General features: G+C 38.7%; 1 protein-coding gene across 1 annotated transcript in view; it reads left to right on the forward strand.

The window, feature by feature from the left end:
* The first annotated feature begins 556 nt into the window (after nucleotides 1-556).
* The window catches only part of LOC107664723 (slit homolog 3 protein-like), a 200675-nt gene continuing 174821 nt past the window's right edge, over nucleotides 557-26410 (forward strand). The window contains exons 1-4 of the mRNA XM_016455371.1: nucleotides 557-1093; nucleotides 11428-11499; nucleotides 15668-15739; nucleotides 18668-18739. Coding sequence (XP_016310857.1) covers nucleotides 924-1093; nucleotides 11428-11499; nucleotides 15668-15739; nucleotides 18668-18739 — 386 coding nt within the window. The 5' untranslated portion in view covers nucleotides 557-923. The remainder of the gene's footprint in view (nucleotides 1094-11427; nucleotides 11500-15667; nucleotides 15740-18667; nucleotides 18740-26410) is intronic.

Genomic DNA, 26410 nt, shown 5'->3' on the forward strand with positions numbered 1-26410 from the left:
TATATATAATAACAACAAATGCAAATATAACAACATTAGTAATAATCATACTTTCTCAGTTAAAACAGGTATTTTTTGGTTGTGTCATTAATTTATTTAATTATATATTTATTTATATATTTGTTCTTAATCACTTCTGTAATCACCGTGAACAACCCCTTCTTGCTGGTGAATATGGATAACCTTGTTGAAACATAAAATCATATCAGTCTTGTTTTATTGCGATTTTTATCTTTGTGACTTAAAAAAAAAAAATGTAGATGACACAAGTGTCTTTTCTTTTCGCATGGCGCTTTCTAATTCATAACTTCGTGTTCGAGTTATTTGAAGCTGTCCCAACAACTTCTCGAGTCGAGACCCCAAATATCCCAGAGTGACATCACGCAGATTAGCCAGTAGGAGTGTGGAGCGCAGAGTTTGGGGGCTGGAAATCCAATAGGTACGAGCTCCGCTGAAGTTTCTCAAACACTATCAATGAGGATTTGCATGCTGGACCCAAAAATCGCAATTGGTGAAGAATGAGCAGGAATCGTTTTGGACATTTTGAATGATTTTGCGGACTTTTTAAGGGCTTTTTTCCTAGTTAGCGATGTGCATTTCTAACTGTTGATGCGCATCTGTATGTTTCAGTGGTGTGGAGAGACAGATGAAGCCTCGCGTTTGAATGAGCAAAGCTTTTTCTGATGCATTTCGAGAAGTTTTCTAAGTTGGAACTATTTTATGCTGGTATTGTAGCTCATCTTTAAGTTTTTTTTTCACCCCTTGTCCTACCTGTATTTTTTTGCGCGCGGGATTTAATTGGCTGTGGACAAGACGCGGATATATATTTGTTTTTCAAATAGCCTACGCATTAGTTTATTTTGTTGTTTTTGCATATTTTTTTTTTCTTTTGTTATTGGGCTGCTCTCAGCCTCAGAGGATTTATGATGCGGTGGGTGAAGTATTGGGGGACAGTGGCTGTGCTGTGCGGGCTGCTGTGCTGTGCTGTGAATGGATGCCCGCATAAGTGCAGTTGTTCGGGCTCTCATGTGGATTGTCAGGGTCTAGGCTTCAGGACGGTGCCCAGGGGAATCCCGAGGAATGCCGAGAGACTGTAAGTACGCCTATTATCGCGTTACTTGAATACCAATAATGTAATGACAGCGGTGCGTACCTCTGTTCACAGACAGTGGCACCGTCGCGATTTGATGTATTGTGAGCGGGAGATGCAATTAAAGTTTTTTTCTTCATCTTCTTTTTACAGCTGTTGTTGGCTTGTAACATAAAGTAGTGTCCATGTCCATGTTACACGTATTGAATGGTATTAAACACTGAAGTAGGCTGGTAATTAAAAAAAAAAATGTTTTGAAGCTAAATAAACCCATTTTGGATACCATATCTGCATGCCTTTTACTAAAAGGTATAAAAAATACATAGAAAAAAATAAGTAAAAAAGCGCAGATGCAAAGATAAAGGTTAAAATATGTATTTATCTACTCAACGAACAAGCAACTGTGCTGAAAATAGAATGGTAATTCAAGAAGCAGTGCTTTTATTTTACTTGCAATTATGCTTTAAAATCTACAATTTTATAATAGGAATTAATCCATCACAGTTGTGCTCTGGGTTCCCCACTGGTCAATGATATGATTACATGTATTGTGAACATTTGAGAGAGAGCAGATTTAATAATGCATCAATAATAAACTCTTTAAAAGACATCATCTCTCAGATCTCTCTCAAACTGGAATAAATCAGCGTTGGTCTTGTAGCGTTTTACACTAGCTATGTAAAAAATGTTCACATGAAATCAAGACAGTCTGAACCCCATTTATAGTTGCACAACTCACTTCACATCAGTAACTCAACAGATCATTAAGTGAATGCAGGTCACAAATGTTACCACTGGGATTAAATGGGCTTTAATACAGTAATAGTATTTTGTGTAATATAGACACTATTGTAAAACATTACTATAATTTTCTTAATAAGATGTGTTAAGTTGATAGGATAAAATTGCATTATGTTACCTTTGCTCAGTTGGTCAGGTTTCCTCGTTAAACAGTGTTTTTGCAGTTGTTAAAGCAGGTCAGTTTTCTTCTTAAAGTGAAATATAGATTTAAAGCATAGGCTCAGTTTTTAACAAAATATTTATTTTAATATCAGTATGGGATATACTCAGTGTCATGTTTTTCTGTTGAGGATACAAATCAATTTTAAGTGCTGCAAGTTTTAAGTTTTTCGTTTAAACTTACATCAATTCTATGTAGCCTGTTATAAACTGTCTAATGCACGATGAGTTTCAGTGCAGTTTTGTATTGAGAGTTTGAAAAGTTTGGACTTAAAATCACATTTCATTGATTCTATCCAGAATGTTCTAAATGAGGCTTGAGATATTGTGTCCACATCTGAATGCTGAACAGCGTTGCAGCGGATTCTTTCATCCAGTATAATGAGTTTACACAAACATTAACATGATTAATGGACATATGGTGTGAGTGTGTGTATGTACCTTGACTGTATTCGTTGGGGAACCACAAGCCCGTTGAGGGGCGCACTGCAGCTGAAGACTGACTCTCTTATGTGTTTAGATTACTTCTAACCACTGGTGAATTTCACTGTGAAAATATCCTTAATTTCCTTGTTTCCACCTGCGGCACTTCTGTCGTGATAAGCCATGCCAGTTCATTAAGTATCACAACCATCTGGTATAATATAATATTTTTGGGGGGATCTGATAGGAAAGACTTCCAGTCTGTTCAGTGGCCAGAGGTCTGGTTGAACCTTCCAACCTTTAACCCCTAAAGGGCTTTTCAGTGGAATTTTTCATGTGGAGAGAAAAATAAATTACGGTCATGACCCTCGGTATATTGGATTTGTTTTAAAATATACCATGTCAGGTTGAGTCTTGCTTAAACTAGAGACAGATGCAAGTCTTTGTTTTTGTTAATGACTTTGCATATTCTCATAACCAGTTTTATTCATTGAAAACCAAGCAATTCATCCAATGTTTTGCACCAAGCTTCGGCATCTGCAAAGTAGCAGTTTTCAAGACCAAGTCCAGAAGCACCCGTCTCCACGTCTCCTGGGTACGATTAACACGCCACCAGCTTTCCCAGAGCACCCTGGAGTGTTGATTTAACTGTTAATGACTGCACCTCTGCCCTAAGCAAGGCCTAGTTACCCACAATTCCAGAGTTCAGGCACATTTCCCTCTAATAAATGTGCATTTATTCGAAAGGCTTTTCTTTCTTTGACAGCTCATATGATTTTGCGCTCATTAGTAGCTCCTGTCGCAACTGTAATATCCCCTTTCAGTCACTCACACATGCTCTTTCATCTCCCTCGCTCTAATTTGCACCAGTTACGCACACACTTTGTAGCATTTAATAGAAAATTCTCTCCGCTGGAGTCTTAGGCCCTCTCGCAGTTAACACTTTAGGAACAATGTGGCACTTTGTGGCTGGTGTAGCGTGTTTGGTCTGCCGGATCAGGAGAGAGAATGGCAGCATTCCCTTCCTCTCATCACACTCTGGGTGTCTTAATGAAGTTTCGGTGTGAAACCGCCAACTCCTGCTTTCCCAACTGGAAGCTCCGCCCTCGATTGCATATCCGTTTGTCAGCGTTTGCTTATGCCTCATGTCAGTTTTTTATTATCGCAAAGAGTCAGTCAGCGGGATAGTGTGTGTGTTTGTTGTGTTGGTATTGGAGCGAATCAGGAGGTGGGTTTGTGGTCTCCGGTGCCCTGCTGACCTCAGTGGGCATATGAGGAGCATATGTGAAGTCTCTCGCTCGGTGCGCGTTCACACACTGCAGTCTGCCAGATAGCTGCTGGCACTGCTTGTGGGCAAAGACTTCGGGGAAAGATTTGCAACCCAACTTTAGTAAAAAAAAAAAGAAAAAGTTTTCGTGCACGGAAAATATTGAATGTGTCTCATTTCAGGCAGTACATCAAAGCTTAGCGCTGTCTTTGGTGAGTCTGCGAGCCAGCAGACCTCTTGTCACAAAAGTCTCGAAGAGGTCACTCCGAATGTCAGGGACCCAGAAGTCTGTGAATCTACCAAGCTTGTGTCATACTTTAATGGAAGGCTGGATTCGATAATGCGCATGCCTCCGGGCTGTTTCAGGTTTACGAGGGCTCTTGTTTTGCGCGCTTTGTCACCAGAGCAACACATCAAGGGCTTCGTTATTCTCATCAGTACATCTTGTTAGTTGTGGCTGAGTGTAGCTACAAGTGACAGTGTTTATCCTAAGTTAACAAATATGAATAGAACCGTGTGTGGTTTTATGATTTTGTTACTGTGATGTAAGGATCACGGACTCAAACACTCGGTTGCAGCTAGCAACCAGTAAACAAAAGAATCAAACCAGAGTTTCTGAATGATTTGATGAGGGTTTTGCTAGGCTTTCGGTAGGCAGAAAGAAAGAGGACTCTAATGAAGTGTTGGGGGGTAGAAGTAGTTAATTTTTTCAGACGTCACATAGTGATGTAGTGTGACAAAACAATACAGTACATCTGTGTATTTGTCACATTGTATTTTGCAGCCATGAGAAAATGTGCTCTCTTCTAACTGTTCTTTTTTGTGATGTTTGATTCATTTAGTGAATAATTTTGTTTAGATGGTTCATGTAAGTGTTTAAAAATTATTCACTGATTCATTTGAGTCCCTACACAAGATTTTGGTAAATGCTGACGTCTATTGTATACCCATGTATATAATTTATGATTTTTCTAGTTCACTGCTTGTATTTAGGTTAAATGTACATTTAACTGCGATTTAATGCTTCAAGTCACATTATCTGAAATATTTAAAAAAGATAGTGTCTTCTTACATATTCAGAGTTGTTTGCTACATAGTGTAGCTAACTAACTTTTCAAATAGTAGCTTCACTAAAAGTTTAGCCTAGGAAGTAATGACTTCAAAGTAAACGCTCCCCTGCCTAACATCAGTTACGATACAAGAAAAAAACATTTTTTGGGAGAAATTTATACAGGAAACTTAGTGGAAACAGAGCGCCACAAATCCAAATAAATAAACCCATGGTGGCCTGGTACAGAGGCTGTTGTTCAATATGGTGACCATTTTTCCCGTTAATGACGTCTGCAGAAAGTTGGTGGGAGGGTATCTTTAGTTACCCCCGGAGTCCAAGATGAGACTTGTGTTATTAATGAGCCTTTTGTAGCCTGGCTGTCATATTGACTTTCACACAGACGTGTTGAAGATGCCCTTGTCACCTCTCAGCCAAGCGTTGCTCTAGTAATTTAAGAAGTCATATACTGTGCAACACCAGGCCGTCTGCTCTATTAGCTGTCAGGGTTTGAAAATAAACCATCCAGGGGGTAAACGCTCAAAAAAAAAAAGAAATTTGAAATAATTAATTTTTGTCTGCTCTGCTTAGTGTGAAGTGAACGTCCTTCACATTCAGGCATGGCGGTAATGAAAATATTTACTAAATGAAACTCTCCCTGAGATGGAAACTGCCAACATTGCTCATAAACAATGAAGAGGAACTTAAAGACGCACTGGCTGCTTCATTTTCACTGCCTTCATCGTGAAACTCCGGTGATGAGTTGGCCTTTATCCCTATGCAAACTCCAATCCAATCTTTTCTAACAGTAAAATCAGATGATTTTATGTTTTTATCACAAATGGCTTTTACCAAAGACAATAAACAATCATCACCAGCCATGCCAGGTAATCAAAAATAGAAGATTGCATTTTTGTGGTTTTGGCTAATAACAGAGCAGTAAAACAAAGTTGTGTATGGAACCCTGTGAAGATTTCAAGGAATATGGGATTGTTAAGAGCTTTTGAGGTGGTGGTAATATGTTGGGAGGTACACCTCAGGAATTCTGGGACAGGACTGCTTGTGTCCAGAGATGTATGGTAGCCACATGGCTGCTGGCTGCATGGCTCATGGGAGATGAAAGAGCGGTAATAAACCCCCCTATTTGATCTCGCACAAGTGCAAATGAACAAGCGTTCCGGCGGCGAACTTTCAGAAAACTGGGAAAAGGAAAGAGCTCTGTTATAGGAGAGTGAGGAGGACGCAATGAGGCATCTATTCGTTTGTAATGCACAAAATAATTGCACCCTATTCGCATTAAAGTTATTAAATGGGTCATATGATGTTGTTAAAAAGAACATTATTTCGTGTATTTGGTGTAATGAAACGTGTTTATGCGGTTTAAGGTTAAAAAACACATTATTTTCCACATACTGTACATTACTGTTTCTCCTCTATGCCCCGCCTTTCTGAAACGTGTCGATTTTTACAAAGCTCATTGGTCTGAAAAGCGAGGTGTGCTCTGATTGGCCAGCTATCCAGTGCGTTGTGATTGGCAATCGCAATTACAATTTCAAGGGAATAATCGACAATTATGATTTTTGTCATAATCGTGCAGCGCTAATATGACCCCTTTAAAATATCCCTGTCTGTGTCTTGCGTTTAGCATCTGCCTTATCATTTTCAGTGGCATACGGATGCCGTGTTGAATTACCTCAGCGAAGGAGAAATTATAATTAATGCAGGCATTTAATGAATAGATAATAGGTGGCAGAAATTACATTGACAGTTATGACTGAACTTGTTCATTTAAATGCACAGGACAAGCATAATCTCATGTATCTGTGCTTATCTCAAAGGCGCTTCGTTGTAATTAATCAGTAGACATGAGAGCAAAATTAGTTCTTATTGATGTATCTATCTTTTCTGATAATAACCTGTGCATGTTATGAGGAGAATATTAATGTGTTTGTATTGTTGAACATATGTAATAAAAAACAGCCTTCTAAGGCGTCCAAACCCAAGGAAGAACTAATTTAAGATTCCAAACAGCGATGAGAAGCTTTCAAGAGGAAATGGAGCATACCTATTAGCTTCTGAGGACTAGACTAGTGTGGCTTTGAGGAAAATAACAGAAGATTACGACAGGAAACGCATCGAGAGGCAGGGTATCGTATGGGAACAGAAAAAGCTGCTCTTTTGTTTTCATGCACATTTTCCTCGAGGTGTTGCAATTGCGGCACGACCCAGTCAAAATATCCTCCAGCCAAAATCGCAAAGATTCTTCTCTTCGTCCGGTGCCGTCCCGAGAAGCACATTTTACCAGAGTGTTCTGCCGGCTTATGACCTGGATGAGTCGGGCTGTGTGGTCTAACGGCATGCGTGGGTGGGGTGGACCCCAGAGGGGGTGCATTGTTAGTGTGGAACACCTGCCGTTTGAATGGGCACCTTATCCCCTCAACAAATTAAAACAAACAATAGCCAGTAGGGGGCTGCCATATCTGTGAACTCCACCTTGTCAGTGTGACCGGAGGTTTGATTGAGTTTCTAGAGGAAGCAGGACTTAGTTAGCTCCCTGGGTTGTTAACACGTACTGTAAAAAACTGACACGGTGAGGATTGAAGTGAAGGATAGAGAGAGAGGGGAGGAAATGTGCGGTGTTATTAGTGGGATTACATTGCAAGCAGGTGAGAGGATACGAGACGAGAAAACAGAAGAGGGAACTACTGGGAGATTAGGGCATGTGAAAACGGAAAGAGAGTGACTTGGAGAGACTGGGAGAGTGAGAATTTGTGGGAACGCTGTGTGTATGTATAGAACTGTGGAGAAGTTAAAAGATCAAGGGAACATGATGCATTAAGATTTCTGAGTTCAATGCAGGAGAAACTTTGTACTGGTTATTTTTTAATGCAATTACAAGTAATGGGAACTGAAACTTTGAAGCTTCATAAAGGCTGTTGACTGCTTTAACTAAACCAGTGAGACCTCATCAGAGCCAATCAGTCCTAACTCAGTACTAACTATTTGTAAATAAAAGCTGCAGTCGTTTTATACAATAGCTTGTATATGCAATTAGATCTCAACTCTTAAAACACACTGCCATAGTCTCTTATGCTCACCAAAGCTGCATATGATTAAAAAATACAGTAAAAAACTATAATATTATGAAATATTTTTACAATATAAAATAACTGTGATGACTAATAACTGTGACTAATTATTCCTGTGATGCAAAGCTGAATTTTCTGCATCATTACTCCAGTCTTCAGTGTCACGTGATCCTTCAGAAATCATTCTAATATGCTGATTTGCTGCTTGAGAAACTTTTTAAATTTTTTTTATTGTACTGAGAACAGTTGAAAACAGTTGTTCTACTTAATATTTTTGTGGAAACCATACATCCTTTTCAGGATTTTATGAATAAAAATTTCTGACAAACAGCTTTTATTTGAAATATTATATATTATTATATATTATATTTAATGCATCCTTGCTGAAAAAAAATACTGAACTTTGGCTCAATAGTGTACCTCAATAAAGATGACAATCAACAAACCCTTTTAAGTGAAATAAGCTCTGTACATTACCACACAACCAATAAGTGACGATAAAAACAATAACAAAAACAACACCGTAAATAAAGTCAGCAAAAAGTAAAGCAATAATACCAGTAATCTCTTAATTTATTCATGCTGCAGTGCATGGTGGGAGCTCTTAAACTCTTAACATGCTTCATCAGCAGTTGTTCAGACAACACTAGGCCAGTTGGGACAACATTTTTGGGAATATTTTTGTTTAACATTTTTGTCGATTCAGGTAATTCACATTTTTCTTTATTTGTATGCCCAAAGGTGGGTGTGAAAGATACTGTCATGGTTGGTTTTCACAGCAGGTAATAGCTGCAGCGCAAAACCAAGTGTGCTACCTATATAGACATCACCATCTTTCTACACCCAAAAATGCTGCCTAGGTTTTGAAACACAGCCGACGTCTGGGAGAAGGTCATGTTATGGAATCCAGGGTCTGTAAATGGCCTGTCCCCTGTAATATATTTCCTATATGGCTCATATTAGTTTGCTTGATGTGCGCTTTGTGGTTCAGGGGAAATCTTTTGAAATCCAATATGCCTTTAAATCAGATTTATAAATGTTTATGTATATTATGAGAAACACACTGAGACGGCCCGATGTTAGTGTGTAAGTGTATGCGTGTGTCATTATATGTCACTGTATATTTCTCAACGTTAATCTTTTCAGTGTGGCGGAGATCCAGTAAACAGCGCCCACAGAGGAAGTCCATAGGCATGTATACTTATTTCGGTGAATGTATATACAATTTGAGACACGCTTGAAACAACTGATAAAACAGTCTGGGAAAAGGATAAAGTATTGACTAGAGTGGAAAAATACTTCGTTTGGTAATATATAATTCATTCAGATGCAAGAGGAGACGTTTTCCAAACACAAATGTTTCCATGCAGTCTGTCTCTCTCTCTAGCAGTTTATTCCCATCTTCTCATTCGCTTTGCTTACATACAGTGCAAAATATCATTCCTCAGACATTTTTTGAGGCTTTAGCTGTCTTGTTTTTGTATGGAAAAGAAAAAAAACATATCCGGACAAAGACTTTAGAAATACCAAGACTCATGCCCTCGTTTTACTATGAATGGGAGAAAGTGCAACACGCACTATGGCAGAATAGTCCCGCCTTCTAAATAAAAGAGCCAATGGTGTCACTTTAACTCCAGTTGCAATGTGAAAAATGTTGCTGCAGTTAGTTATAGCAACTTATAATGTGTTGAGATAACTTAAATCTTAACTAAATTAAAGTTAACTAAACGTATAATTTTAAGTTAAGCATGAAACAACACATTATTACGTATTTTAAAGGGGTCATATGATGCGATTTCAATTTTTCCTTTCTCTTTGGAGTGTAATTAAACATTTTTTTTACAGTGTAGAAACCAAGTGTGTCGTACACGTCCTGAAAAGTGAAGCCAAAAAAGTTTGATTGCCATCTGGTGGCTGGCTGCAATATACTGTAGGTCATAAATCCCGCCCTCTTCATGTAAACGAATGGAACGTAAGCCAAACAAAAAAAAAATCTAATTTTACATTTTAAATACATTTTTCCACTACTGGTCAGACCAAATGAATCACTACTGCACAGACTCGGGCTCCAAATGAATCACTACTGCGCCGACTCATCCAAATGAATCACTACCGTGCCGACCCGGGCTCTAACTGAATCACTACTGTTCCAACACGGGCTGCAAATGAATCACTACTGCTCAGACTCTGGCTCCAAATAAATCACTACTGTGCCGACCCGGGCTCCAAATGAATCACTACTGCACTGAGTCAGGCTCCAAATGAATCACTACTGTGCCGACTCAGGCTCCAAATGAAGCACTACTGTTCCAACATGGGCTCCAAATGAATCACTACTGCTCAGACTCTTGCTCCAAATGAATCACTACTGCACTGAGTCAGGCTCCAAATGAATCACTACTGTGCCGACTCAGGCTCCAAATGAATCACTACTGTGCAGACTTGTGCTCCAAATGAATCACTACTGCGCCAACTCGTCCAAAGTAATCACTACTGTGCAGATTCTGGCTCCAAGTGAATCACTACTGTGCCAACTTGGGCTCTAAATGAATCATTACTGAACTGACTCAGGCTCTAAATGAATCACTACTGCGCTGACTCGTCCAAATGAATCACTATTGTGTTGTCTCGGGCTCTAAATGAATCACTACTGCGCCGACTCGGGTTCCAAACAAATCACTACCGTGCAGTTTCGGGCTCCAAACGTTACTGGCACGAGATGATAGTGGCCATACTGGGATGTTTTGGCTTCATGTTTCTATAGTGGAGGGAAGTGGAGATGCATCGTAAATCTTTTTTTACAGTCAACAGTTGAAGCAGTTAGTTATGTTCTTAGGACTGCACATGCGCATTGGCCAGACCAGCCTGAAATATAAGCTTTTTTAACACTATTTAAGCATAGGAAGCAACATTTCTGGCACAATTCACATCAAATTTTGTTCCTGGTTTGAAATATGGTATTTAACTGTGAGTACAGCCAGCAGTTTTTTAAGATTTCAGGTAGATCGGACTCAGTGTTGCATGCCCGAAATAACTGCCCGGAGGCGTTGCAAATCGTGGCTGTTGAGTAAACAGACTTTCCTTGAAAGGGACTTTGACCCAGTTAAACATATTAAGAAAAGAATTGCATTGTATAGAGTTATTGTACATGCAGAACAGAAAAGGGTAGGTGTACGCTGACGTGACCCCGAGCCGTGCACGAGAGCGTGTATATGGGAACGTTTAGAGTGGAGGCAGCTCAATAGCAGCATGCTGAATGGGAGTCGCCTCCAGCACAGTGAATGCGAGGCAAGGTCGGCCTCTCAGACTCAGTATTCCACAGCATGGCACTAATGCTCCCTGGCAGACGCCAGCTTTGAACAGCGTTGCCCTGTGGGCATCTGGTGCGAGTCGGGGCCGTCGAGGCACTGCCAGGGAGCCTCTGTATTTAAGTTTTCTGTTTACTGACTCTGCTGTGAGCTGAGACTTGAAAAATCATGTTTGAAAGCATAAGTGAAATGAAAAGCTTTTAACTTTTTTCTCAATCCCTCTCCCTATTTTTTCTTTCCAGGGATCTGGACCGGAATAACATCACCCGGATCACCAAAGTGGACTTCTCTGGCCTCAAGAACCTGCGCGTGCTGTAAGATGTCACTCTGTATCTCTCGCTCTTACAGTTAATTCTTCCTTTAACTCCCAAGTTCCCCTCCTCTTCCGTGTTGTCTTTACAGTTAAAGCCATCAAAGGGTTTGAGGCTGAAAGCCGGGAGGATTACGGCACAAGTCATAATAAAACAAACTGACATTTAAGCTGAGTAAATCCAACACATTTAACAAGACCCTGTGACTGAACCTCGCATGAAGTCATTGCCTTAGATGCAGTCAATCTTCAAACTTGTTCTTAAGTTTGCAGAATATGTAACAATATATTCCATTCCAGAAACTTGAACCTTTAGAATAAATAAATAAAGGACGGTTGCTCGGAGAGGTGCAGGGCAGCGGTGATCTCCTCTGGAGAAAGTGTTCTTTCAGCTTAATGATTGTAATCATGCATTTCTACATGCTGTTTTCTTCCTGAACGAGAGACCGTAAAGAGAGTGGAATGGAGATAAAAATAAACAAGTGAAAAAAGAGGAGTAAAATAAACGCCCAAGAGAGCAGTCGTAAGCCGAGGCAGTGGCTGGCGGGCAGCACCGAGGCAGTTTAAGGTGGTTTATGATTAACGGTCATGGCATGCACCAAAAGCAGCCTCTCCCTGGGCCCTGTGAACAGCCTTGGCACCCTCTTATCTCTCTGGAAGGTCCAATCACACCTATGCACTGTCCCACGCATTAGCTTCACTGTGACATGAATTTTCCCATGCTAAAAGAAGTGAGAAGTGTAAGCTGCACTGTGTTTTATTATTTTTTTAATAATAATGTATTATTTTTAAATGTAGGTTTTTGGGTAGTCACATCATAGAATATTTTACAACCTGAACTTACCTTGCCTTGTCATAACAGACATTATGGAATTTTTTTAATGACTTTAAGATACAATTATGAGGCTCTGCAGGCTTTCTCTTTATGAAATCACTTCATGTTTTATTTTTTCTGTATGAGTCTGCATGTTGGTTGCACCACATGACTTTGAAATGCATGACAAATGTTTTTCAAACTATTATTATTATTATTATTAGTAGTAGTAGTAGTAGTAGTATTAACAGTATTATTATTATTATTATTAATATTAATATCATTATTATATTTTGTGAAAATATTTTTTGTAAGAAGTATACAATAATACAAAAGATTTGGATAGTCTTGGAACAAAGATCTTTCCCACCCAAAAGACCTCAGAGAAGTGCAATCAATCAATCAATCAATCAATCAATCAATCAATCAATCAAACAGAGTTATTAATTCATAAATATTAAAACGTTTTTGGAGAGTCGCACCACATGACATTTCATAACCTGAATTAACCTTGCCTTTTCATAACTTGGTCAAATTATTTTTAAATGTTTTTTAATGACTTTGACACACAATTATGAGGGGTTTTCCCCCCAGCATGTGTCTGCATTTTGGTTGCACCAAGTGACTTTTGATTGACAAATGTTTTTTAAACATTCATTGGCACTGAGCAGTTTTGTTAAATGTTATTATTATTATTGTTATTATATTTTTGTTTCCTAATTAATAAACAATAATTAGATGTTGAAATTAAAGATTGACCTTACTTAAAACTTTCCTTTTATGGGACCTTCCTATAAACCAGCACTTGGTTATAAATGTATAACAAATACTGTTCCAGCAATGCCATGTGTGCTGCCTCACCCTTTCATCAATTGAGAGGTCTTCTGCTCACCTTGTCAGCCCCTGTGAAAGCATAGGTGTTTGCCTGTGTCCCATATGTTTAACCACGGAGGGGTTGATACCCCATTTGTAAGAATGAGCCAGATAGTTACTCAGGCTCAGATTTATGTTAGATGCAGACTCTATGATATGTTAGTTATCAGCGAAGAATGCAATTATTACGAACAAATCAATTTAGGCTTGCCCTGTTGGATGGCTTGTGTTTTTGGCCTGCCATGCTGGATTGTGCCTTAAAGCTGCGACATTCGTAAAAAAGCCTTTGGCTTAGCCAAGTGTCTCATCTCTTCCTGACAGAATGATATGACAAAACATGGATTATGGCTGTAAAACCAGTTGTGTGTCTAAACATTTGCTTTAAAAACATCATTCATAACCCCATAAAGCAGAAGTCCACTTTACAGGCACTTTTCTTCAGAATTGTCTCTTTTTTTGGAGGATTGCTTGTATTATCCGGTGCTGTGGCTGTGTGCGTCCTATGCATGTCACTGCGCGTTTGCCCTGATTCAAAGAGACTCAAATATAAACAAGAAATAGCCATGGAGATGTGCTGTCTTTGTAATGCATCTGGAAAATTTTAAGGGCCCTGAAATATGACAGCGTCTAGAGGAGAGCTCTGAAAATACACTCCAGTACGTCGTCACAAGCATGCTGGACACGAACGAGGGTCTGCTGAGGCAACCACACACTTCATAAAATCAGAGAGAAATCTGCTCTGGTTTTCATGAGGAAAACCTGCATGCTTATCATTCACTGTTGTGACAAAGCGAAGTCACGAGGTCCTCTAGTTCACTTTCAACTGTCATTTCAATCATTCAAGAGACCTAATCAATGTCAGTTGAAGTTGAATCGCCAGAGTTGATTGGATAATGAAGTTCTTTTTTCCCCCCACAGACATCTGGAGAACAATCAGATAAGTGTGATCGAAAGAGGACAATCAAACAGAGTTATTAATTCATAAATATTAAAACGTTTTTGGAGAGTCGCACCACATGACATTTCATAACCTGAATTAACCTTGCCTTTTCATAACTTGGTCAAATTATTTTTAAATGTTTTTTAATGACTTTGACACACAATTATGAGGGGTTTTCCCCCCAGCATGTGTCTGCATTTTGGTTGCACCAAGTGACTTTTGATTGACAAATGTTTTTTAAACATTCATTGGCACTGAGCAGTTTTGTTAAATGTTATTATTATTATTGTTATTATATTTTTGTTTCCTAATTAATAAACAATAATTAGATGTTGAAATTAAAGATTGACCTTACTTAAAACTTTCCTTTTATGGGACCTTCCTATAAACCAGCACTTGGTTATAAATGTATAACAAATACTGTTCCAGCAATGCCATGTGTGCTGCCTCACCCTTTCATCAATTGAGAGGTCTTCTGCTCACCTTGTCAGCCCCTGTGAAAGCATAGGTGTTTGCCTGTGTCCCATATGTTTCCATGCAAAACTTCAAAACATTTCTATAAAGACAAGAAAGACAAAGAACAGAAAGAGGGAGAGATGCTGAAAAATGAAGAAAAAGAGCTGTTATTATTCTTCAGCACACACCAAAACCCATCTGGTCGGGATCGAAAGGGATTACGTTTAATGCGAATACATAAACCACGGAGGGGTTGATCCCCCATTTGTAAGAATGAGCCAGATAGTTACTCAGGCTCAGATTTATGTTAGATGCAGACTCTATGATATGTTAGTTATCAGCGAAGAATGCAATTATTACGAACAAATCAATTTAGGCTTGCCCTGTTGGATGGCTTGTGTTTTTGGCCTGCCATGCTGGATTGTGCCTTAAAGCTGCGACATTCGTAAAAAAGCCTTTGGCTTAGCCAAGTGTCTCATCTCTTCCTGACAGAATGATATGACAAAACATGGATTATGGCTGTAAAACCAGTTGTGTGTCTAAACATTTGCTTTAAAAACATCATTCATAACCCCATAAAGCAGAAGTCCACTTTACAGGCACTTTTCTTCAGAATTGTCTCTTTTTTTGGAGGATTGCTTGTATTATCCGGTGCTGTGGCTGTGTGCGTCCTATGCATGTCACTGCGCGTTTGCCCTGATTCAAAGAGACTCAAATATAAACAAGAAATAGCCATGGAGATGTGCTGTCTTTGTAATGCATCTGGAAAATTTTAAGGGCCCTGAAATATGACAGCGTCTAGAGGAGAGCTCTGAAAATACACTCCAGTACGTCGTCACAAGCATGCTGGACACGAACGAGGGTCTGCTGAGGCAACCACACACTTCATAAAATCAGAGAGAAATCTGCTCTGGTTTTCATGAGGAAAACCTGCATGCTTATCATTCACTGTTGTGACAAAGCGAAGTCACGAGGTCCTCTAGTTCACTTTCAACTGTCATTTCAATCATTCAAGAGACCTAATCAATGTCAGTTGAAGTTGAATCGCCAGAGTTGATTGGATAATGAAGTTCTTTTTTCCCCCCACAGACATCTGGAGAACAATCAGATAAGTGTGATCGAAAGAGGAGCATTTCAGGATCTCAAACAGCTTGAGAGAATGTAAGTATCAAATTGAAGGACTGATTGAACTCGCATGCTGTCCTGATACATATTGCATGTTTCTCTGTGTGTTTTGGACAAAAATAATTTGTTGCTGTTTATGTGCACCACATTGACCTTGTCAGTTTTAATCTAAAACATCTTCACAAAAGCGAAAGGAACTTTGAGAATTTGAAGGTGACCTCCATAACTTTCATTTCAAGTCCAGCGGGTTTACGTGCTCGTTTGCCCCGACATCTGGAGCGCAGCCATTTGCTCTTTTCTGGTGAGAATCTTAACACTTCCCAGTGAAATTGACCATTGGGTCAGACCAAACATGCTAGCTATTACTGCCGTTGGACAAGGTCAAAGAATGTCTGGACTGTGGTTTGCATCCTTGAGTTTGTTTATGTGTGCATGTCTCAGTGCGTTTCATTCCTTGTAAATGTTTGCACGGTTCTGTCTGTGTTTAACCGAATCCGTTGGCAGCTGCCGCCACACGTTAGTGACGAATGTACATCAAAATCAGCAGCCGTCATGCAGAGAACCATCAGTCTGTTTACCGCCTCTGAGGAATCTGTCTCTGTGGTGGTTTTGTGGGGCTGGTTTATCTGGGTCTTAAGATCTACATTCCTCATTGTGTCACTCGTATTTGGAATTTCACAGCGTTTAACTCAAAGACCCGCTCTCGACGGCGAGTGCGTCCACTTGCATTCCCTCCATCTGACACCCGAGTGTGACTTTTTGTTGTTGTTGTAACCCAGCAGACACATAAATAGCTTGACCACATTATGACAGTAAGTGCTCTAATTAATGATACAGAAACAGAAAGAACAGAAATGTTTTCATGCTACACATTGTGAATAACATAGTGCTTAAAAATAGATTATAAACCATGGTTCAACAATCAAAGGGGTCAAATTTAAGGTAACTCCTCCCCTTGATCCCTCAAACCCTGACATCAAAGCATCTGAACCGAGGTCAATGACAAATAAGAGTGTCTACGATAAAGAAAAATCAGTCACACTTTATTTTAAGGTCCAATTCTCGCTATTGATTAACTATTAACTACGACTTTTGCCACAATAAACTCCTAATTACTGCTTGGTGATGTAGTTGTTAAGTTTAGGTATTGGGTAGGATTAGGGATGTTGAGTATGGTCATGCAGAAAATGTGCTTTATAAGTACTAATAAATAGCCAATACACTAGTAATATGCATGCTAATAAGCAACTAGTTCAGGGCTGTCCAAACTCGGTCCTGGAGGGCCGGTTTCCTGCAGAGTTTAGCTCCAACTTGCCTCAACACACCTGACTGGAAGTTTCTATGCCTAGTAGGAGCTTGATTAGGTGGTTCAGGTGTGTTTAATTAGGGTTGGAGCTAAACTCTGCAGGACACCGGCCCTCCAGGACCGAGTTTGGACAGCCCTGAACTAGTTAATAGTGAGAGCCAGGACCGAATTTGGACAGCCCTGAACTAGTTAATAGTGAGAGTTGGTCCCTATACTAAAGTTTACCGAAAAAAAAAAAAAGTTTAAAAATCTACTTTAAAACATGTTGAGGCTTTAGAACTATGCTCTTAAGCAAGCACTTTTTTTATTTCTTATAATATTTATATCTTGATTTTTATTTATGGTGTAAAAACTATTTTATATAATTTAAGAAAGGATTACATTTAATTACTCTAAAAACATTAATATTGTTAAATATTATTACCATTTAAAATAACCACTTTCTATTTTAATATATTTTAACATTCTAATAAAAAATATTTTATTCCTGTGCATTTTCAGCAGTAGAAAATTAAGACATGCTTATCATAGAACAGGCATGTTAAAGTCATTGTATTTGTGAATAACAGTTTTAATGTATTTTTTAATAAACTGATATAATTCTAGTCATTGACGCACAGATTTGCATAGCACAATAGACCTTAATCAGGTTAGATGCCATACTGAATTTAACGCGAATGAAAACGAGGCTGTGAGTTTTAATTAAATCATGTAATTTTCACAATTCACTACTGTTTTATGGAGTTTTTCTACCAAAGGAGTTTTTATAAGGAAGTTTCATCAGTCATCTGTATGTTGTTAAACAGCAGTTCAATAAATTGAATTAACTGTAATTTAATCCCTCATAGCTTTGTCATTCCTGGCAAAAATGAAATAAGGGACTGCCCTGACTAAGGTCTGTTGCAAGATTTCTATATAGTATTTTTGATATTACAAGATGTTGTCAAGCAGGCTCAAGTATGGAGTTGAGGCTTTAGCAAGAGAAAACCAACTTTTTTCTTCAAGAATGAGTCTACTTGAAGGCTACAGCAAGGAACTGAGTTATAAACGCTGTAGGTCCTCAAAACAAAACGCTAGTGATGTTCCTCCTCCACATACCTTTGGTTTGCTCCGTGACCCTGCATCCTATCATCAAAACCCACACTCCTGTGATAAGGGTCATCCTACCAAAGCCCACAGTCAGTCTGGCCAGGCTCATGTGAGTGATAATAGCCTTTAAAGAGTACTGCTGGAGATAACCTAGGCCATCTTCAGAGGAAGTACATTTATTTCCCTTCAGCCCAAGCACAGCTGTGACTCCTGACCCCAGGATGTAGCTATTGGCCAGTAGTGATGCTGCTGATCCTGATAACAACGGCTTGTTGCTTTAATCAGAAAGACGGATTGGTCTGTCTGTGTGTCGTTTGTGTTTGCCTTGTTGTCTCATCCATCTAGATATTCAGATGCCTGCGTGTCGCTCTGCAAGTCAAGCAACCTTTCCATCTTTGTTTTCCTGGTTTTCACTCTCTCTTTCTGCCTCGGATAATCTAACTACCCACTGATCTGTGCTCTGCGTAAGGCCATTCTCACGGTGTCTTACGTTTCGTTTCTTCCCTCCTGACTCTAGATGTTTTGACCGCACTAACTCTTGCCCTTCCCCTGTCCTCTCTTCCTCACAGCCGCCTGAACCGGAACCGGCTGCAGGTCCTGCCGGAGCTGCTGTTCCAATCCACACCCAAGCTGGGCCGACTGTAAGTCATCGCTTCCCTTTGATATCCGTGCCTGGAAAAGCTTGCGGTCAAACTTCCCACTGTTTTAATTTTGATCATTGTACTGGAAAGGATCTTGCTTAAATATTTGACTTTCCCAAACGCTGTTTAAAGGACGCTGTCAGTGCAGGCATGTTCTGGGTGTTATTCCTTCAGCCCATCCAGATGTGATTCTCTTAGACGGACCGGGAATCCGGGCCAAGCTTAATGTGACACGACCTCTCCCCGTGCTCTTGATGGAGAGGAGAAGGTGCGCTGGAGGGAATATTTTCCTTGGATAAATTACATTCTTATATTCTGAATATTTTCCTGCTCTGCTTTGAATCAGGGACATTTTTTGGCTTAGCAGTCGGGGGATACTTCATTTATGAATTTACAGTCGTCAATATAACTAGCGCGATCAGGTCTGGTCTGTGCCGGAGCAAAGGTTTACAAGTTAAGCTTTACAAGTGTTTATTTGAAGCTGATTGTAACACAGGAGTCACTCTAGACCACCATTAAGTTCTGTGAGCAGCTTTGTGTTTCTGAAATGTTTCCATGAAGCAACAGAGATTAGATTGACTGGCATTTGAAGCTTTTTATATAATAGTTTCCTCGGTTTGAAAGATTTCTAGACATGAGCTCGTCATTTACAAGCTACTACTATTGCATTGCACGAATATACTGTATGACACATGGTTGGTCACAGAAGTCAGGACTGCAAATCTTTTTTTACAGCCAGAAACTCATAAAACATGCTTTTCTAGCTTGATATTAATGCCATTATATAGACTAGAATTGGAAATGACAGTCCCGATTTCAAGCCGATATGGATAACCGATACTGATAACTGATACCGATAACCCGATAATAATTTTCGGATATAATTTCATAATGATAATATGAAAATATAAGTTTGTCTAAGTAAATGAAAAAAAAAAGCTAAAAATCTCAAATTAATAAATGCTGCAAGTGAATGTAGGCATCACATTATAATGTACCACATGAAAAATCGATTTAAAAAAACTGGTCGCTATTTGGCTGTTATAATATGTATTAGAAAGTAGATTGTGATTGTGCATCCCTAATTTCATGAAGGCAGAGGCAGCGATAGATGCTATTTATACTAAGTGCAAATAGCAAGGATGCTGTTTACACTATGTAAAAATAGCAGCATTTTCTTTGCAATAAGTGTAAATAGTCGATGCTGTTTATACTTAAGTGCAAAAAATGGCAGATATTTGGCTCTCATTATTATAGTATTAATATTATAGTACATTATTATAAAACAACATGCGGTAATAACATATTGAGAGTAAATTGTCATATTTCTTAAAATTACTAAATGGATGCCACCTTATATTGGGACAATAAAGCCCTCCCTACACCTACCCGATAAAAATGCCACCATGCACTTTACGGCCGGCCGATGCCACTGAGCCTTTCGTACAACACACGTCTTTTGTAATGTTGGCTATGCCAACCAGACATTGGTGGGTGGAGCTAGTGTAAATAGCCTCTGTCAACAAGTTGGGCTATTTGCACTTAGTGTATTTGATATTTATCTATTATAAATATATATTTGATACTTGTCTAGATTTTGATATTTGTCTATTACAGAGAGAGAATGAGCAGGATGAGGTAGAAGTACGAATGTTTACTATAAACGTCTCTTCTTCTCTTTTCCAACAGCAAATTTAAAGTACAGTTTATTTGTTCCATCTCGTTTTAACATTTTCTAAATGTAAACCGGAGTACGCCTAATGAAGATTGTCCAGGGCGGGAGCGGTTTATGGCAGGGTTTGTAACCTTTCCTTGTCAGGGTTCGTTACGCTGGTTGACGTTAGTGCGATATGAACGGCCTCACCCGTAACCTTCCCATTAAAAATCTCAAGCCCGGCCAGCTGGGGAAAGCAAGTCGAGCATGTCGCACACAGGAAGGGTTAGGACTGGAAACACTGACAGGGGTCAGGGAAAGGTAAAGAGCACGATTTCACAGATCGTGTCAGAAGAGTTACAGATTTCACTGTGTGGGCTCAGAAATGCACCTCATACTCAGTGCGAGCACACTTACACACTTTATCCATGGGATCGGTCAGGCTTCTAGAAGTTCTTCCACCCTTGCCCTGTTCTTAGAAGGCTGGATCTTTCCGTCTAGCCGGTGAAACCGAATAATGAAAAGCGAATGACGAATTGGAAAGCAGCCTTGAACATGCCTGCTCCTATTTATTAACGGTGCAGCTAAATGAGACCTTATATTAACTCCAGTTCCTGTTCAGAGACGGGCCCCTGCGCTGGTAGTGTAGGATATTTCGATTAGTGATACCCATGAGACCCAGCCACTCCCTGCATTAACCCGAGCTCAGGTTGCATGTGATTGGTGCATTAAGAGGAATAGGAAAGCAGAATGCATCATCTTGTCTTATGTCCCCTTCCCCTCAGCCAATTTTAAACTTTCTCTCTTTAATCTTCTGGGTGCAATTATCCTGGCAGTAGGTTGGCATGAAATGACCACCGGACAGCGGCGATGGCCTTTCATAAATACACAGATTGATCAAATCTCGAGTTTGGGTGCCAAGGCTGGATTTTTCTTTCCTCTGAGAGCACGTATTTGTTTGCCATCACAAAGGACATCTTTTGTTTCTCTCGTTCTATCCATGACAAGTGTATTTTCCTTCCAAACGTTTGTTTTCTTTTGTTTAACAGAAACAAATCGCTCTCCCACACATTGAGTTTTCTCCCCTCATGCTCTGCCCCGCTCCTGTTGGCCCGAAGCGGTGGAGTTCAGCTCGACAGATGGTGGGGGGGGTCTGGCTCTCTCAGCCTTGCCAACACAAACCATCTCTCAGCTCCAGCCTGGATCTCAAACATGACTCCAGAAGTCTGCAGCCTCTCTGAAGCCATTTAGCTCATTGGTTCCCTTAATGAGCTCTCCATAGCGTGCTTCAAAATGATTGCTGTTTTTACCGAGTGTGCTGTGCTTTTAAAGTCTTGTAATGACTTCTTATGGCGCAGTTAAGCGATTGGTTAATGGCTTATTAACCCTTCACCTTGGAATATCGTTCCAAACCTGTGTGATTTTCTTTGTTTTGTTGATGACAAAAGGAAAAATTTGGAAGAATATGCGGATCGTGCTTTTAAAAAGAATGTGGACTAGAGCTTGCATACCATAAAAGTCCCCAAAACAGCATAAAAATGCCATAAATGTGGTTCATACAATAGTTGCGCTTTGTTCAAACTTTGCTAAAGTCAGCTTTGTGTGAAAAAACAATCAAAAGTTAAGTGGATATCCACTAAAAGATTTTTCAATCCAGTGGGCTGTTAATTGCTGAGACCCAAAATTAATTTGTTGACAATTCTGACTAATCTAAACGTAGTGACTAAACCGATATGGCAAAAATAAAAATATATTTGAAATATATGTATATATAATATAATGCTAAAGCTCAATTAAATATATTTTTGAAGTAGAAAATACATTAATTTCAACCTTATATAATTTATATAGTTTCAACCAAATTATATTTCTAAATGTACTTCAGGGGCAAGAAAATTTAGGCTAAATACAAATGGCCTATATATTGCAATATTGCATTTTTTGGATAATTTTAAATTATGCTCCTTGCTGAACTTTATTAAAATGTGTTATGTTTAAACTTGTTATTAACAACAAATGCATTTTCTTAGACTGAAATATATGGAGGGCAAAATATGTTTTGAAATGCTTTAAAAATATATGCATACATTAAAATACATTTTTAAAAATATACAAAAAATGGCGAAAAATATATTAGTAGAACATATATGTACGTAAATATTTTTTGAAACATTTTAGCATTTTTTGACCATTTTTTGTATATTTTGAAATATATTTAAAAATACATTTGAAAATATATATTTTTTGCTGTATGGGAAAGGATGAAAAGATGTCAATTAAATGTTCACAAATCACTACCTCTCTAAAGAAGTCTCATGAATGCTCATAGAGAGCTAGCTAGGGTGGATTTCCAGTATGTTCCTCTCACATAACCATTGTATGTCTTCAGAAGACTGGGAATATAGTGCATGATTCATATGAACTACTTTTACAGTGCTTGACAGTCCCAGTCCTAATTCACTTTCATTATAATGACTGGCCGGGACTGACATGAGGGTGTGTAAATAATGACAGAATGTTCATTTTTGGGTGAACTACTCCTTGAAATATTTGGGTCCCGAAAAGCTATAATAAAAACAAGCAGTTGTTGCTCTGCTGCCGTATAAATGGTGATTATCAAGTAATAAGGGATAATACTGTAACTCTGTCATTATATCGCTGTGTAAAGCGATGCAGTGTTTGTCTACCCACAATAGCTGGCTAATAATTCAACATGCCCCAAGCACAGAAACCATAGAGCTCTGGCTCAGGGCTTTCAGAAGAGGCCTACTGATTGTTTTCAGAGGAATGAACCCTCTCTGAATCCAGCCAAGCGTCTTCCAAAATAGGGCTGCGCTCAGCCGGTTTCAAAAAGCTAGACAGCTTTGTGATTTACTCCAAAGACATATTTAGATAAATACAAGCTACAAAGACGTTGGAGTCCTGACAGAAACACAACTATATACAGAAAGCTCGAAGACTTAACTTTTTTTTCTTGAATTGTGCTGCTTCCCAGGGTTGTGAGCTGATTGATGTACACTAAGGGACTTTGAAATTCACAGTTTGGACCTGGTAGTGGGATATGGGTGAGCTGACCCCCCAAAGGCAGATCAGTCAGAGGAAGCTAATATTCTCCTACCAGAGAAATGTTAATGACCTGCTGTGCTGTTCTTAGGTGGAGGCAGTGGCATTTGCCGGTAGCTTCTTAACCTTGTCAGACTCGAGGAAACCAAGTACATGTGGGTCAGGCAGAAACCAAAGCGGACATCTGCTTGACTCACTGCCCACGCAGCACTTTCTGTTTCTGCTGACAGAGGAATGAATAAATAAACCTGTTTACTCTGTTTTGGTGAAGGAATGAAGTTGCATAGCTTTGTTTCGTAAAACTGCTACAGAGAGAATGCCAAGTATGGAAAGTGTGAAATAAACAGTTAGATGGTCATTAAAGAGTTTTGAATATATACAGTGCCGTTCAAAAGTTAGGGATCCGTAAGATTTTTAAAGAAGATTCTTATGCCCATTATGGCTGAATTTATTTGATCAAACATACAGAAAAACAATGTAATTTTGTGAAATATTATTGCAATTTAAAATAACAGTTTCCTTTTTTAATATACTTTAAAATATAATTTATTCCTGTGATCAAAGCTGAATTTCCAGCATCATTATTCCAGTCTTCAGTGTCACACGAGCCTTCAGAAATCATTCTAATATGATGGTTTATAATCAATGTTGGGAACAGTTGAGCTGCTTAATATTTCTTGATAATTTTTTCAGGATTCTTTGTTAAATAAAAAGTTAAAAAGAACAATTTTTATTCAAAATTGAAATTTTGTGTTATAATATACACTACTATTCAAAAGTTTGGGGTCAGTATTTGTTTTTTCTTTGAAATGAACATTTGTATTCAGCAAGGATGTGTTAAATGGATAAAAAGTGGTAGTAAAGATTTCTATTTTGAATAAATGCTGTTCTTTTTAACTTTTTATTAATCAAAAAATCAAAGAAAAAAGTTTCACAGGCTCCAAAATTATTAAGCAGAACAACAGTTTCAACACTGATAATAAATCAGTATATTAGAATTATTTCTGAAAGATCATGTGACACTGAAGACTGGAGTAATGGCTGATGAAAATGCAGCGCTGCGTCAAAGAAATAAATTATATTTGAAAGTATATTACAATTTTAGAAATTGCAATAATATTTCACAATATTACTGTTTTTTTCTGTATTTTTGGTCAAATAAATGCAGCCTTGATGAGCATAAAAGACTCCGTTAAAAAACATTAAAAATCTTACTGATCCCAAACTTTTGAATGGCAGTGTATATATTTACAGTGAAAAAAAGAAAAAATGTTTAACCAGCCAAAGCTGAATAGTGCCTAAATCCTGTCTAAAACCAGCCAACAGACCAGCAAACCAGCTTAGGATGTTTATTTTCATCAGGAATGCGTTTTAAATATGCTTGCATTTACGTTTAGGTCAAACATGTGCCCTCTTGCTGACATGCAACTGTTCAAATATGAAAGTGCACAATTTTAAATTAAATGCATACCTGCCTATAAATTGCTACCAGTAAGTAAACTTTTTCTGAACTATTGAAAGATGTGTGCATGAATATCTTCTGTATGCAGATGTTCAGGTTCAGTCAGCAGCCAGATTCTCTCCTACACCACAATGCATAGTTTGCAGCTGTAGGCAAAATCTAAAATGCTGGCTATATATTTTATTGGACAAGAGGTTTTATGTATGTTGTGTGCACCGAAATATCCCATTACATGTGTAAGCAATTTAGCATCCAAATAAAGGAAAATATGCACGATAGGGGGAACGAGTAGTTAGTAAATTTAGATACACTTAAGGCCTCTTTTTCACATTTTGTTGGCACGAGATTATGTGAAATAAGTTTGTTTCGTTTCCTCTGCGGTTTATAAAATTACGATCCGTGAGGGCCGTATGGCAGTATGTTTGCAGTTGTGCAACCGTGGTTTGCATGGCTGAATCCGAGAGGTAAAAAAGTCATGCGTTTTCACCGAAGGATGTTGATTTATAGCCTTGTCATGCATTTCCCACTTTCACAGCATGTTGTGGAATCAAATCCTCTCCCTGAACGCTGTTTGTGCCTTATTCAGACGCTTGAGATCAGGTGGATCTGGACGACAGGTTGACTCAGAGAAATGGTGGCCTGTGGGAACACAGTTGCTGTATTTATGGGGGAGATGGGGTTGGTCTGTAGCGTTAATAAATCTCCTGCATGCTGTGGGGCCCGCAGAGCCACCCAGTGTTCCGAAAGCTGCACTGCTGTGACTGTTGGACTGTGGTGATTCTGCCAGCGTCTTGTGCTGTTGATGTAGAGCTCTCACGCACGCCTCCACAGACCCACCAGAGAGAATCTTGGGTCAGTCTGTAATGCAGAGTAAACTGTTGATTTATTTTGTTTTAGTAAGGCCTGATTGTTAAAAATTAACTTAACGGTCTGTGCTGTGTCGTAACAGCAGTGCCAGATGTTTTCAATATTAAGTATGATAAGATAAATCTACATGGCGTCAGAAAAAGTGGTTTTGTACTGCGGTATTCATGTTTAAAGATTTTCGGACTTCTTCGCATTTGCTATTCTAGCTCCACTGAGTTATCTGACATCGAATCCTCGTGACTCTATTAATCAGCTTAGCTAGAGGCAGGATTAATTATCACTATTTCGTTATTGATTTCATGTTGCCCTGCGTAAATGATGTTGATAAAATGTTTTACAAGTCTGTTGATAAAAGAAAGAGGAAACCTGCAGGGAAATTTATGTAAAGATGATGGATTTAAAAGCTCAGTAACATCACAAATGCTTGGAGAGTAAACATGAAATCACTTTTTTGACCGTGTTTACTTTTTAATGTTACTGTTCTTTTTTTATGTGTATTTCATTGATTTAAGCCATCTAATTTTTTTCAACCTACCAACTACTGTCTCCATTCTGGAATGGTTGAACTGCAACTTTCTAAAAAAAAAAATAATAATAAAAAAAATAAAAAAATAAATAAAATAAA

This window comes from Sinocyclocheilus anshuiensis, unplaced genomic scaffold, assembly GCF_001515605.1.
Source record: "Sinocyclocheilus anshuiensis isolate Anshui unplaced genomic scaffold, SAMN03320099.WGS_v1.1 scaffold235, whole genome shotgun sequence".
Classification (NCBI taxonomy): Eukaryota; Metazoa; Chordata; class Actinopteri; order Cypriniformes; family Cyprinidae; genus Sinocyclocheilus; species Sinocyclocheilus anshuiensis.